Source organism: Vigna radiata, unplaced genomic scaffold (genome assembly GCF_000741045.1).
Source record: "Vigna radiata var. radiata cultivar VC1973A unplaced genomic scaffold, Vradiata_ver6 scaffold_474, whole genome shotgun sequence".
In the NCBI taxonomy this organism is placed as follows: Eukaryota; Viridiplantae; Streptophyta; class Magnoliopsida; order Fabales; family Fabaceae; genus Vigna; species Vigna radiata.
Genome location: NW_014543792.1, coordinates 3,546 through 16,949, shown reverse-complemented (window position 1 = coordinate 16,949; position 13,404 = coordinate 3,546). Strand labels below are relative to the sequence as shown.

The window sequence follows — 13,404 nt, the reverse complement described above, 5'->3', positions numbered from 1 at the left end:
TTCTAGACTTGACTCGTCCGGACTTTAAAAACGATAGTCGGGCTATGGCGAGTCTTGCACCCGTGGTGACTTATGAAACTTGGGTTCCCCACCCTGCCACACTCACGAGGTTAGTCCGTTCCGGGCCTCGAGGCATACTGGGAGCCCCCAAGACTAAGGATCTCCTGCTACTTCTCACCACATGGTTCAACCTCTCTAAGTGAGTTTGATTGACCATTGAAGCGTCAGAATGACTCCCANGGCTGAGCCCCTACTTTCATTTTAAAACACTAAGAATCTCACCGAGAGATTCTACAAAGATGTAACTTAGTTTACTTCTATACAGATGGAACTTAGTTTACCACTTGGATCATACTTTCATCACTTTGTAATCATATATTTTTCAAACATAATATCAATAACAGACATCAACTTATTTATCACAACTTATAAAAATAACCACTCTATAAAATTTAATCTAAATTTATAAATACCGAAATTTTTTATAATTTACTTCCAAATGCCTAAATATATGTAGATTCGATGAAAGTTATTTCCCTTTAATTCTATTATAATAGTTATATTAAATCATAATAATATTATAATATTTATATTAAATCAGTGCACAAACATTTTTAATTTATATTAAACCCACATTTATATTATAAAACTATATTATATATAAAATTCATTAACATACATACTGTTATATATAAAATTCATAAACTTACTAATTATATAAAACTATATTATACAAATAAAATATAATATTATACGTACTTTTACTAATTTTTGTATGTAACTATATTATATTAATATAATTTATTAACATACATATTCTTACTACTATATAATATTAATATAGTTTATATTTAACTACTTCTTGTATCACATATATAATACTAAATTATATTAATATCATAAATATTTTAAGATAAAAGAACATATCAATATATACCACTAACAGAAATCTCCTAACACATGTTAATAGTCAATGTACCCCTATATCTTCAAAACGATCACGGGCCCACCAGAAATCATAAGCCAACACTTCTTTCACTTTTCCCCTCAACCCAGATAGCTTAACCCTTTGAATTTGATTTCTCTATGCACCAGAGATAACCATGCTTTCTTAAAGAAATAAATTCTACCCTATCTTTTTTTGTAAACAGTTTTTATTTTATTTATTTATTCTTTTGGTAAAGTGGGACATATCCTATCTTCCTACCCATCCATTTTCCAAAATCTAATAAAAGCAAAATGCTCCTCCCTCTCTGCAACAAAAACAATCACTGCTCTTCCACTATTTATTATATAATATTTATGCATATACACATCATACGTGAAAGCCTCTCCCCTGATATACATTCAATATAAAATTTTAACCAACCCATGAATACCATGCCTTCATCCTTGACATAAACCTCTTCCCTTCACACATTATATTATATTTATAACGAACACACACAAAATCCATTAATATTTCCTACTTAATATCAACATATTAAGTTCCCCATAAAACACTACCTCAAAAATTGATTCCTCTTTCTAAATAGTGCTAACACATAATTTTCCACTCCCAAACAACTCATAACAGTTCAATCTACAACCATTAAATTCAATAAAATCACTACACAGACAAGCCATCATAAATTAAGTATACTCACTTTTTATCAGTTTCATAACTCATCACATATCCCCCAATATTCATAAAACTTAACATGCAATTCCAAAACAGCACACCAAAATAAAATTCACCATACATACAGAGCATATAAACAATTCAAAGAAACATAACTAGCTCCCCTTACCTGGGTTTCTCAAAATAAGCTAATTGAAGACGCCCTAACAGCACCTTCCACACATAACGGAACTTGACAGAACCTACAGATCACCAAATTGGTGATGAAGACAGCTTCTTAGAGCTAAAACAACATAAAGAACGGAAAGGGACAAGCACAGAGCACGTGCCATTCGTAGGACAGCAAGTCCTAGATTTAAGGAAATGGGGAAACAGTAGAGAACCGCTTACCGGGAAGGATAGCGAAAATGATCGATTCAAAATGGAGCCCTTGGTGAGGTGAACGCTAGAGCACCTTCAAATCAAAATAGAATTATAAGGCCCTTACATATATTTGTAAGGCCCCGACAACTTACAGGGATTGCTGACTGCTCCCACGCTTAACCATGGAGTTTTTATGAGTTAGGCTACCGAAAAAAAATGCCTTTTGGTGATATGGGTAGCCAAATCAATTCCTTTAAGCTATCTTTCAACTGTATAGTCCCATACCTATACAGTCTCCAGATCCCTCTCATTCCGGTGTATGATCGATTCATCCATGTGCCCCTTCCACTCGAAGCCTGCCAGGAGTCGCTCCTTGTCTGTGCCCCCTGCACCATGCCTCTTGCACCGGCGATCACTCCCCGCCCTCGTCAGTGCCCGGGCGTCACATGCCCACCAGCTTTCGTCTGGTTCATCCTCGAACCACATCGTACTGGGAGAGGCTAGGCTCTGATACCATTTGTAAGGCCCCGACAACTTACAGGGATTGTTGACTGCCCCCACAAATCACCACGAGACTTTCCAGTGTGTTTTGTCCTCACTCGCACACTTTCCGGGAAAACTTCCCGNAAGGTCACCCATCCCAGAATTACTCCAGGCTAAGCACGCTTAACCATGGAGTTCTTAAGGGTTAGGCTACCGAAAAGTAAATGCATTTTGGTGATATAGGTAGCCAAATCAATTCCTTTAAGCTATCTTTCAACTGTATAGTCCCATACCTATACAGTCTCCAGATCCCTCTCATTCCGGTGTATGATCGATTCATCCATGTGCCCCTTCCACTCGAAGCCTGCCAGGAGTCGCTCCTTGTCTGTGCCCCCTGCACCATGCCTCTTGCACCGGCGATCACTCCCCGCCCTCGTCAGTGCCCGGGTGTCACAGTATTTATTTTCTAAAAGATTCAACTTGAAATAGTCACTACTTAATTTTTAATTACATCATAAATTTACATACTATAGCTGAGTTTTTAATTATTTATTATATTGAGTATTTAATATAGTTTTTTTAATTTAAATATTCGTATTTTTGGTTTGTCATTAATTGCTTGAATATTTATCTTAACTCATTGATCAACTTGTCTTTCTTTTTAATTAATTTTTTAAAACATGTTAATGAATGCATTTTAAGGATAAGTAAATCACTCAGAGTAAAATGAGATTGATAACAATAACAATCAAGTTGATTCAAAAATAAGAAAAATGAAAAGATATTATATACTTAACTATCTTGTGTAGATGATCAGGTAGTGTCTAGGCGATTTTGACGTCGAAGGCTAAAATCTCTACCGATCAAATTCCTATTTTGAGTCAATAAGTCGTTTCTCCTCTTTCTGTGTACGTTCTTAGATTGTGATCATGCAACGATTGTTGTTTGCATGTATATTGTTGTTTTTCTCTTCAAATTCTAGCTCAAATTAGGTTCTAATGTTGATTTCATATCACCAACTGGTGATTAGTAGGGTTTTGTAATGCTGCCTTGCAGTGCAAGCATCTGTTGGGGTTTCGTTGAGTGGTGCTATTAATCAGAGGTAAGGGAAGCTAGTTAACTATTTTGAATAGAGATGTATGGTATGAATTTAATGATTTTGATAGTTAACTTGTTGAAGTTAGAATAATGTGATTTTGTAAGAAGTAATTGGATGAAATGCATGCTTTGTATGTTGATTGATGTTGATAAATGTATGTAACCTGTTATAAGTATGTGGTGATTTGTAATGGATATGATTGACTGAATTGTAGTAGAATTTGATGGTTGTATAGAAGCGAAATTGTGATTGTTGATAATTTAGTCTAAAAAAATGTAATAAAAAGGTGAAAAAGGGGTTTTTGAACTGAATTGGTGGAATCAAGGTAGTTTATGAACTAATTTGAGTTTGTTTAATAGTGAGAGAGTTAGGGAATTGGATTAGTAGAGAGTAATGGTAATAAGGTAGAGTTCTATTTGTGTTATAACTCAATTTCGAGGAAGTAGAGGAGTGAAAATGAGAATTTGGGGTTTAGTGTGCAATTACGCTGTGGGGAGGGTTTTGGTAAGTCAAATGTGACTTGCTTAAGTCCTTAAATTTTCCAAAATGTTTCAAAAGTGGTAGGTTGGATTTTAGGTCTATAAGTTGTGATTTTAGAGGTTTTGGTGTAGGACTTTGTACATAAACACTTTAGAATGAGGGTAGGATGGTTTAGAAACGTTTAGTCAAGTCTAATTAGGTATATAACACAACTTAGGAGAGTTAGAAGTTGGGAAAAACAGTTACAATAGTAAACGGAGTTTGAGTTGCATAATTCTGCAAAATTCGTGTTGCAGAATTATGCAGACTCGCTAAGCGAATCAATTTGCACAGCGAGTGGTCATTGCGAGTTGCTCTCTGTCTGAGCAATTCGCACAATGAGGAGGTGCGTTGTGCGAATGGTTGTGGGGTTTTCTCTCTATCTGAGCAATCTGCATAGTGAGGACATTCGTTGTGCGAATGGTTGTTTGAGGATTCGCACAGCGAATCAAGATGCTGAGCGACTGGTTGTTGCTTGGGAGCAATGCCAGATTTATTCGAATAGCGAAAGGAAAGGGGGTGCACGAGTGTTTCGGGGGTCTACACCACTGTCTAGATTTTTGCATAGCGCATTAGGGGGCGCTATGCGAGAGGTTGAGTTCTGGTACCACTGGAATTTTATTCGCACAACGAGGTGGGTCGTTGTGCGAGAAACCTCTAAATTTGCTTTGCGAGAGTATGCGCTGAGTGAATGATTCAAGTTTTAGTTACTCTTTAATTCCTTGTTCTAGTTTGATTTAAATGAAGTTTTGGACTCATTATGAAGTATGTATGATGGTGTATTATAGTATTTGATTGATCATGCTATTGATTGTGTTTCAAAGTAAAAGTATGGTTTCAAAGTGATCAAAGTAAGTTTCAAAGTGAGATCTCTCGGTGAGACTAAAGTAAGTTTAGAATGATTGTAGGGAGCTCAGTCTTGGGGGTTATTCTGAAACTCCAATGGTCTTTCATTCTCATATAGAGATGATTGATCCATGTCGTGAGGAGTAGTTGGAGGTCTTATTCTTGGAGGCTTCCAGTATGCTCCAAGGCGTGGTACAGTCTAACCTCGTGAGTGTGGTAGGATGAAACCCATTGGCAATGGCTTTGCAAAGCAGTATAAGCCACCACGAGTGCACAACCCACCATAGCTCGACAATCATTCTAAGTCTGGACGGTCTAAGTCAGTGTAGCATCATGTATAAGTAGTTTGTGATGTGTATGAATGGGTATGATTGTATGAAATGTTATTAGATATATGATTGTTCTTTTATTTAAACTAGCTTACCCTGTTGTTTGTTGCATGTGTTTTGTATTAGTGTTTCTTCCTTTGCAATGATCAGCCTGTGGGTGTGAGTAGAGGGAGATAATGTGTCTCTGGAGCAAGCATTGGATGGTGGAGATACAATTATTGAATAGCTTAGTTTAGTTAGTATAGTTTTATGTATAGTTTTGGAATACTAGATTGTATATGTATAAAGTTTTAAATTCTATTACTATTTTAGAAACCTATAAAGATAATACTTTATATTATAGTTGGATAATTGTTCTGTTATATTATTTTTGTGAGACGACTATAGGTTTATAGCTATATTTTAGGATGTTACAATCAGTCGTATATTTATTTAAAAAATATTTACAAGTATTTAAAAATCTTTAAACATTAATAAATACTCATGTATATTTTAGAAAAAAATATATTTTATAAATTTTTAAAGGAAAATATATATAAAATTATAAAAAAAAATATACAAAATATAATATAAATTAAATTAAATATAATTTTAATTAAATTTAACCTAACAAAATATAAATTAATTTTAATTAACTTTTACTTAATAAAATATAAATTAAAATTATATTTTATTTTTTTCACAAAATACAAATAATATAATATCACATCTTAGAAAATAAATATTAAAATATTCACTAGTTAGACGTAGATACTAATTATCGGTAACAAATAATACATCATGCAAATACAAGTGTTTTGGTGATTCCTTTTCTTACTCGAGAACCAATTGATGTATGGTAATAAACTGATCGGCGGACAGGTAACATGAAAGCAGAACAATCATTAACAGTATAAAACGGCAATTAGGCACTAAATGAAGGTTAAGCTGAGATGAGATTGAGACGTGACTAGATAAATGTAAAAAGTAAAAAAAATCCAACACAGAAGGATAAATAGATGGTTGGTGACTCTTGCATTTGTTATCACCAAACTAGAATTTAATCTTACGTGTTATTGTTTGATTTGAGAAGGTTTGTTGATATTCGAGAATTCATGTTATGACTTCCCCACCCACTCCATGTTAAAAAAAGCATATAAAAACAAGATACACATGGATGGCATCTTTTCTTTTGTTTATGTGAAGTTCTCTTGGTTGACCAGACTCGGACGCCGCAGAGACCGAAAGAAATGGAGAATGGAAGTGAGAAGAAATGGAACTTTGATGGGAACCAAAAGCTGAAGGCTTCATCCATGTCTGTGAGAGGAGCCTATAACATGTTGATGGAAAAAGTGAACAACAGTGGAGACAACAAACCTCTAATTCGTCTCTGTCGTGTAGATCCTACAGATAACCCACTCTATCGGACTACCCCCGATGCTTCTCATGCTGTTGCAACTGCTGTTCACTCTTATAACTACAACTCTTACTCTCCCACCGTTGGCTTACCCGAGGCAAAGAGGTTTCTTCACTCTCAACTCTAATCTACTAAATCAAACTACTCTGTCATCTAATAATACTAAGCATTTCTAGTGAAACTTAAGAACCACTTCTGACACACTTTTTCTGCTTCACCATTACAACTCAGTTTTTGTATAAATTTAAGTGTCTATATAAATAACAGTGTTGGAAAGAATAAAAAAAAAAAGTTGAGTATGTTGAAGGAAAAGATTCATAAATTATAAAGTTTTGGTGGAGGTGTTGTTGATTCTTTATGTTAGTCGGGTTCAAAATGTAGAATTTCTTAAATTTCATGATATTATAGGATCAGCAAAAGTTTGAAAGTTAAACAACCGTATCTCGTGCGTGGATGCTCTTTAGTACTAGGTAATAAACTAGTTGATAAAGTTTGACAAGCCAAATCGATAGGATGATCAAGTCTAACATTATATTCCTTTCCTTGAGGTGTAATGGTATTTCGCAATCCCACAAATGAATATGCATGCAATTCCCTAGCAACGGTCAATTTATGATTATATGTTGGTAATAATGAACTGCCATTACCGAACAGGGCAATTGCAAATTATCTCTCTGCTGATCTTCCATTCCAGTTATCACCCGAGAATGTTTTTATCACCGTTGGTGGAACACAAGCTATAGATATTATCTTGCCAGTTCTTGGACATCCTGGTGCCAACATTCTCCTTCCAAGACCAGGGTACCCGCAATATGATTCTCGTGCTTCTTGCTGTGCCCTTGAAGTTCGGCATTTTGATCTTTTGCCTGAGAGAGGTTGGGAGGTGGACCTCGATTCCCTCGAAGCTCTGGCAGATGACAAAACAGTGGCTATGGTCCTCATCAATCCTAGCAATCCTTGTGGAAATGTATTCACATACCAATATTTAAAAAGGGTACACATATTTACTCTTTAATGAGTGTTTATTTGAGTGTTGGAAATGAAATGTGATGATTTTTCAGTGCTCTTGCAGGTTGCTGAGGTTGCGAGAAAACTCGGAATCTTTGTTGTTTCTGATGAAGTTTATGCTCATATAACTTATGGAAGTAATCCGTTTGTCCCCATGGGAATGTTTTCATCAATAGTGCCTGTCATTACAATTGGATCTTTGTCAAAAAGATGGTTGGTTCCCGGTTGGAGAACTGGTTGGATAGCCACATGTGACCCTCGTGGAATTTTTCACAAAACTGGGGTTAGATTTCTCCTTATCATTTTCAACATCAAATGAAATAAACCTTTCTATTTATCATCTTGATATTTCACTGATTATGTTGTATGAATTTTGCAATTGTTTTCTTTCTTTATCAGCTGGTGAAAAATATCATCGACTATTTGGAAATCTCAACTGACCTTCCAACCATCTTGCAGGTAACCAATGAAAACTACCATAAGCAAAATAAAAGACCAACATAAAATCAATCATACAAAATGACATTTTTGTTTTCTTCTGAGCATAGATTAAATTCAAAATTTCAGACATGCCCATTTCCCATTTTGTTTCATTTTCTTTCCCCTCTAAAGAAAAATTACCGCTAATAAGTTTACAGGCAGCAATACCTGACATCATTGGCAAAACCAAAGATGATTTCTTCGTAAAAAATCTTAATATATTGAGGGAGACAGCAAATAAGTTCTATGATTTATGCAAAGAGATTCCTTGCTTAACATGCCCGAACAAACCAGAAGGAGCCATGTGTGTGTTGGTAGGTGGCAAAGAACTTTAAGGTTGTCATCATGTTATGGCATTAACATTGGATCACATATGATCAATTAATAGTAAATTAAACGGAGCAGGTGAAAATTAACTTTTCGCAAATTAAGGACATTGTTGATGACATGGATTTCTGCGCCAAGCTAGCCGAAGAGGAATCTGTCATTCTTCTTCCTGGTAATATGTTTTTCTTCTTCTGCAATCTTATTTTCCTTAGTCTCATAGTAAATTTGCCTTTATTGATGATGAGCATTGATACTATAGGGGTTATGGTTGGACTGAAGAATTGGGTTCGAATTAGTTTTGCTGTGGATCCTTCCAATATTGTAGATGGCTTCAGCAGGATTAAAGCATTTTGCCTTCGATATGCCAAGATGTCATGAAGTCATGTCACAAGGTAAAAGGGTGGGAAGTGTTGGTTTCTTATCCATGTTATATTTATGAACACCATTTCTTTGGCAAAATATATGTATGAAGACACTCTCCTCTTTTTATATTATCAATCTTCAATCCATCTCCCGATATATATAAAGGTAAAATGTGATTAAAAAGAGCATTTTTAATTTACGCCTAAACTAATTTTTAATTTAAAAAATAAATTCTTAAATTATATAAGAAAGACTTATGTAATAAAACTTGCGATGTGTGGTAAGATTATCTAAATCAAAGGCAATTTTACATTTTTATAGTATTCACTATGAGACTTTATTATGAATTAAGTTTCTAAATACATATTTTTTTTCTAATTTTTAATTCTTATCTGATTATATTCATAAACACGCAAAACATATTATAAATATTATAATTATTCAAGTAAGTATTTCTTTTATCATAACCTAAGTTTCTTAAAAATATAAGAAAATTATGATTGAATAAATAATTTCCCTATTACAAATTATTTGTACAAATAGTTAGTATATATGAAATTTTGGCGTGTTGAGATGAGAATAGTTTTAAAGGACATAATTTGCATGTATGACTAATTGTATCTAAATTGTAACTCACGTATAATAAATCATGGGTGTTGCTCCTTCCACCTCTCTAAGTGCTTCTCCATCTCCCTATTATTTTCATTTATTTCAAAAATATTTTACACATCTCCACTATTTTCTTTTATTCNAAAAATACCCTACACCTCCTCACTATCCTCAACAATCTTTCTCTTTCTCTCTCTACAATAATGGAGCATTCACATGGTTTAGATTTGAATTGGTGATATATTACAAAATATAAAATTCAGAGGAAACTTAAATATTAGTACTTCCACAATTTCTATTTTATAAAATTAAAAGTTAGATGCAAATACAAAATAATAAACATAATAATATTAATAGTAAATAATGATATATTATTATTATATACTAATTTTATAATAACAAAACAACTAAATAAATTCTAAATCTTTAACAAATAACTTTTTTTTTATATTTTAAGTATTTAATAATATTTTTATATTATTTATCTAATAAATTAAATATTTTATTCAAGTTATTTGAGTCAAACATGTCGGTGAGTTAAAACATAATATAATGTTAAAATTTATAGATATTATATGTAAAAAAACACACACATATATAAACATTTTTCTAGAAATTTATAACAAAATTTTACCATTTATTAAGTAATTTGAAAAGAAAAAAATATATTCAGCAGCGAAAATAAGATTGAATCAAACTTATTTAATAAAATATATCCCAAGTAATTTAAGTCATGTAAATGGTCCATTAATGAGCCATGTAAATGCTCCATTAATGTAGAGAAAGAAAGAGAAATATTGTTAAGGTTAATAGGGAGGTGTAGGGTATTTTTGGAATAAAAGAAAATATTGAGGAGGTGTAGAATATTTTTGAAATAAATTAAAATAGTGGGGAGGTGCAGGACCCACTTGGGGAGGTAGAGGGAGCAACACCCAAATTAGATTTATTAGAGCTGTCAAAATGGGTTACAACTCGCGAGTCAACTCGACCCACCACGGGTTCGGTCTGGGTTAGATATGAAAAAATATATATTTTTTTTATGCGGGTCAATTTTCAACCTCTCATTTAAACCCGACTCATCTGGATTTGAATTTGTGGTAAGTCGGGTTGGCTCACCAACCCATCTAATTTTATTTTATTAATTTATTATCTTATGAAACCTTAAAAAATACCATCCGGCTCATTACATGTGGATAATATTGTACATTTTTTTATTATTTTGAATTGTCTTGAGTCTAATATCATTTTGGGAGTATAGTTTATTTAGATTTGAATGAAATTTTTTTATTTTAAAAAAGTTATAATTAAATGAGCTAGTGAGTCAACCCGTTTAACCCACCAAACTATGGTGGGTCGAGCTGGGTTCAAATTTTGACTTGCTAATAAATGAGTCGCGTTAGATTGGCTCACTAAGTGATTAGAACAGGTCGAGTTGAGCCGAATGATCCGTTTTGACAGCATTAAGAGTTACCCACATATTTAACAAAATTAATCTTTAAAATCTAAAATTTGCATTTTGATGTCCAACAATGTCATCTTTCCTTTCAAGTTGTGTGCCTTGACCTTTGTTTCCTACTCTCTAGCCTCAAATGCCCTAATTAGTGTCACCTAACCATTATTGTTCTACTCTCAAAATCTTATCATGTACCAATCATAGTCATACTAGAGCTTTGAATCCTTATGAACGAATATTGTGTATTTTTCTTTTTCTTTCCTTCACATTCATTTTTTTTTTTGCCATATATATATATAAAAGACAATATTATCAATAGTCGAATTTGTTGAAAATTATTAGAATTTATCGATAAATTAAAATTATTAACTTATCGACTATAATAAATGAATTACTGAAAATTATAAATTTATTAATGTAAATTTATTAATAGAATGTTTGTTGGTAAATATTAAGATTTTATTTTTCCTCTTTCTTCTCCTCTTATTTTTTCTTTCTTTCCCTTCTTCTTTTTCCTTTTCTTGCTCCTCCTATGTATCCTCTCCTCTTCCTTCTCTTTCTTCTCCTCCTCCTCTACATCTTTTTTTTCTCCTTTAACTCATTCTCTTCCTTATCCATCTCCACTATCTCCCCCTCTTCTTTATTTTTCTTTTTCTCACTCATGTTTAATTAATTTAGAACAAATATTTTATTAGATTTAGTATTAAAGTTGGTGTCTATTTTAGTAATAGATTGTTAAGAAGTCAATTGATGGATTTTAAAAAAATAAAATTACTGATATATTCTTTTAAATCCATTTTGATAGACTTATTCATGATTTTTTTTTTAAATTACAAACAAGTTTTACTATGATATAATCAAATTTTAAAGAAAAAACTTTGATGTCCATTTTAATGATGAAAATCACTAACTGAAATATTTTTAAATAATAAACATTATAAATTATTAACTAATTTTAAAAAAAATATCGAAAATAAAAATTTTAATTTATTGGCATATATTACAGATAGATTTTATTGAGTTCTATCGATAGTTAAAATTCTTAAATTTGATAAATTTTGTATGTAAATTTTGTTTTACTAATTAATATAATTTCATGCACGGATAGGACAATTTTAGTAGTTAATGCATGCGCATATTATTTTTTACAATACCCGAATTCGGAATCTACTACGTATAAGCCTTATGATCTAATATTTTAAAGTGAATATATGATGCGTTTGAGGATATATTAGATTATTAAAAATATTCGTGATTTGTTAGTATATGCTTGAACGTTTTTTAATATATGCTTGATGTCCAACTAGTTGGTAAAGTTTTGTTTATATTATCAAAGAAATGCATTTGGTTTAGGCACATATTTTTGACTAATAATAGAAGTTGTATAGGAATAAATTGAGGAATATATTCTGGTTATTCAGAATACTTAAAATGCATATGCTGAAATTCTGAAATACTGCTATTATAGTTTTTTAGTTCATTTTATAAAGAAACTTTTTACTATTACTCACTTTTTAATTTTAAATTGAGATTAATTTTTTAAACGACACTGGGTATTCAAAAAATCAATGACATTTGAGTGTTGTAACATCTTAAAAATATAGTTGTAAATTATATTTAAAAGTTCTTACATTTATAATAAAATAGAACAATTACAGGAAATAAAGTTAACTTACAGTTATCCTAAAATAATCATAAATTTGAAACTTTACAAAAACCTTAGTATGATACAAACTGATAGAAGCGACTCCAATCTTCAAGAAGGAGTGGCTCCTCGGACCAGAGTTGGCAGCGGAATGGAGATTGAATGTAGCGGGTGGAGTGCGAGCAAGGTGTTTGATAAAAGGTGTGAACGTGTTTGGAGATGATGCAGTGAGGAATTCTAGCTCAGAAGGCTTTCCATAGGGGAAAGAAGCTAGAGGATGCAAAGCTAAAGCTAGCACAGTTTGAACTTGAAGAAGAACGACTGAAATTCAGCAGCATCTCATTACTATCATTCAAGTTGATTTACAAGAGATGAAGCTTCTCTTTTATAGATGGAGAAGGCTTCAAGATCCGTGCAAGGGAAGCTAACATATTTGCTTATTGAAAACGTGATGGAAAGCTAAAGGAAACTTGTGGAGGAAGNTGTCCANCTGGCCACATGCTTCATATGAANAATGTTTAACATGTGCGNCAATGAAGAANGAGGCAAGCGTGAATGGCTAAGCGCACAAGGGTGTTGGCTGGGCGGTAGGCACCTTCTTCATGTTTCCATTTGGGGAAGTTGTTGCCTTCAATCCGTAGGCCTTCTAAAGTCCTCTTCCTTGGTCTCCTTTGCTCTTTCTTAGCTTGGCTAGCTTCTTGAGATGTGTAGACATAGTTTCCTACTTTTATTTGGACACCTACAAAGCAAAGAAAAGTATTTAGTTTAAGTAGAATCTATCTAAGACAGATAAGGAAATAGTTTTGGAAATCTATATTCTACTTCCCTTTCTTTAGTCTTAGCTTTAGTTGATACTTCTTTGG

General features: G+C 32.7%; 1 protein-coding gene across 2 annotated transcripts; it reads left to right on the top strand.

Moving 5' to 3' along the window:
* Nucleotides 1–6,449: 6,449 nt before the first annotated feature.
* LOC106754783 (tyrosine aminotransferase) lies at nt 6,450–8,980 on the top strand. 2 transcript variants are annotated; one of them, XM_014636846.2, is made up of 7 exons: nt 6,450–6,761; nt 7,311–7,650; nt 7,729–7,947; nt 8,064–8,123; nt 8,303–8,458; nt 8,550–8,643; nt 8,731–8,980. In XM_014636846.2, exons 1-7 carry the CDS (start codon nt 6,490–6,492, stop codon nt 8,847–8,849), a joined length of 1,260 nt encoding a protein of 419 aa, XP_014492332.1. In that variant the 5' UTR covers nt 6,450–6,489; the 3' UTR covers nt 8,850–8,980. The 2 variants fall into 2 exon arrangements, with proteins under 2 accessions (XP_014492332.1, XP_014492333.1); XM_014636847.2 differs by lacking the exon at nt 8,303–8,458.
* Nucleotides 8,981–13,404: the final 4,424 nt, after the last annotated feature.

What these genes read in the sequence shown, in the direction of transcription:
- LOC106754783 (XM_014636846.2), top strand. Translation starts at nt 6,490, where the DNA reads ATGGAGAATGGAAGTGAGAAGAAATGGAACTTTGATGGGAACCAAAAG. An exon ending in CATACCAATATTTAAAAAGG is followed by an intron (nt 7,651 to 7,728) that starts GTACACATATTT and finishes GTGCTCTTGCAG; the next exon opens with GTTGCTGAGGTTGCGAGAAA. An exon ending in AAGGAGCCATGTGTGTGTTG is followed by an intron (nt 8,459 to 8,549) that starts GTAGGTGGCAAA and finishes TAAACGGAGCAG; the next exon opens with GTGAAAATTAACTTTTCGCA.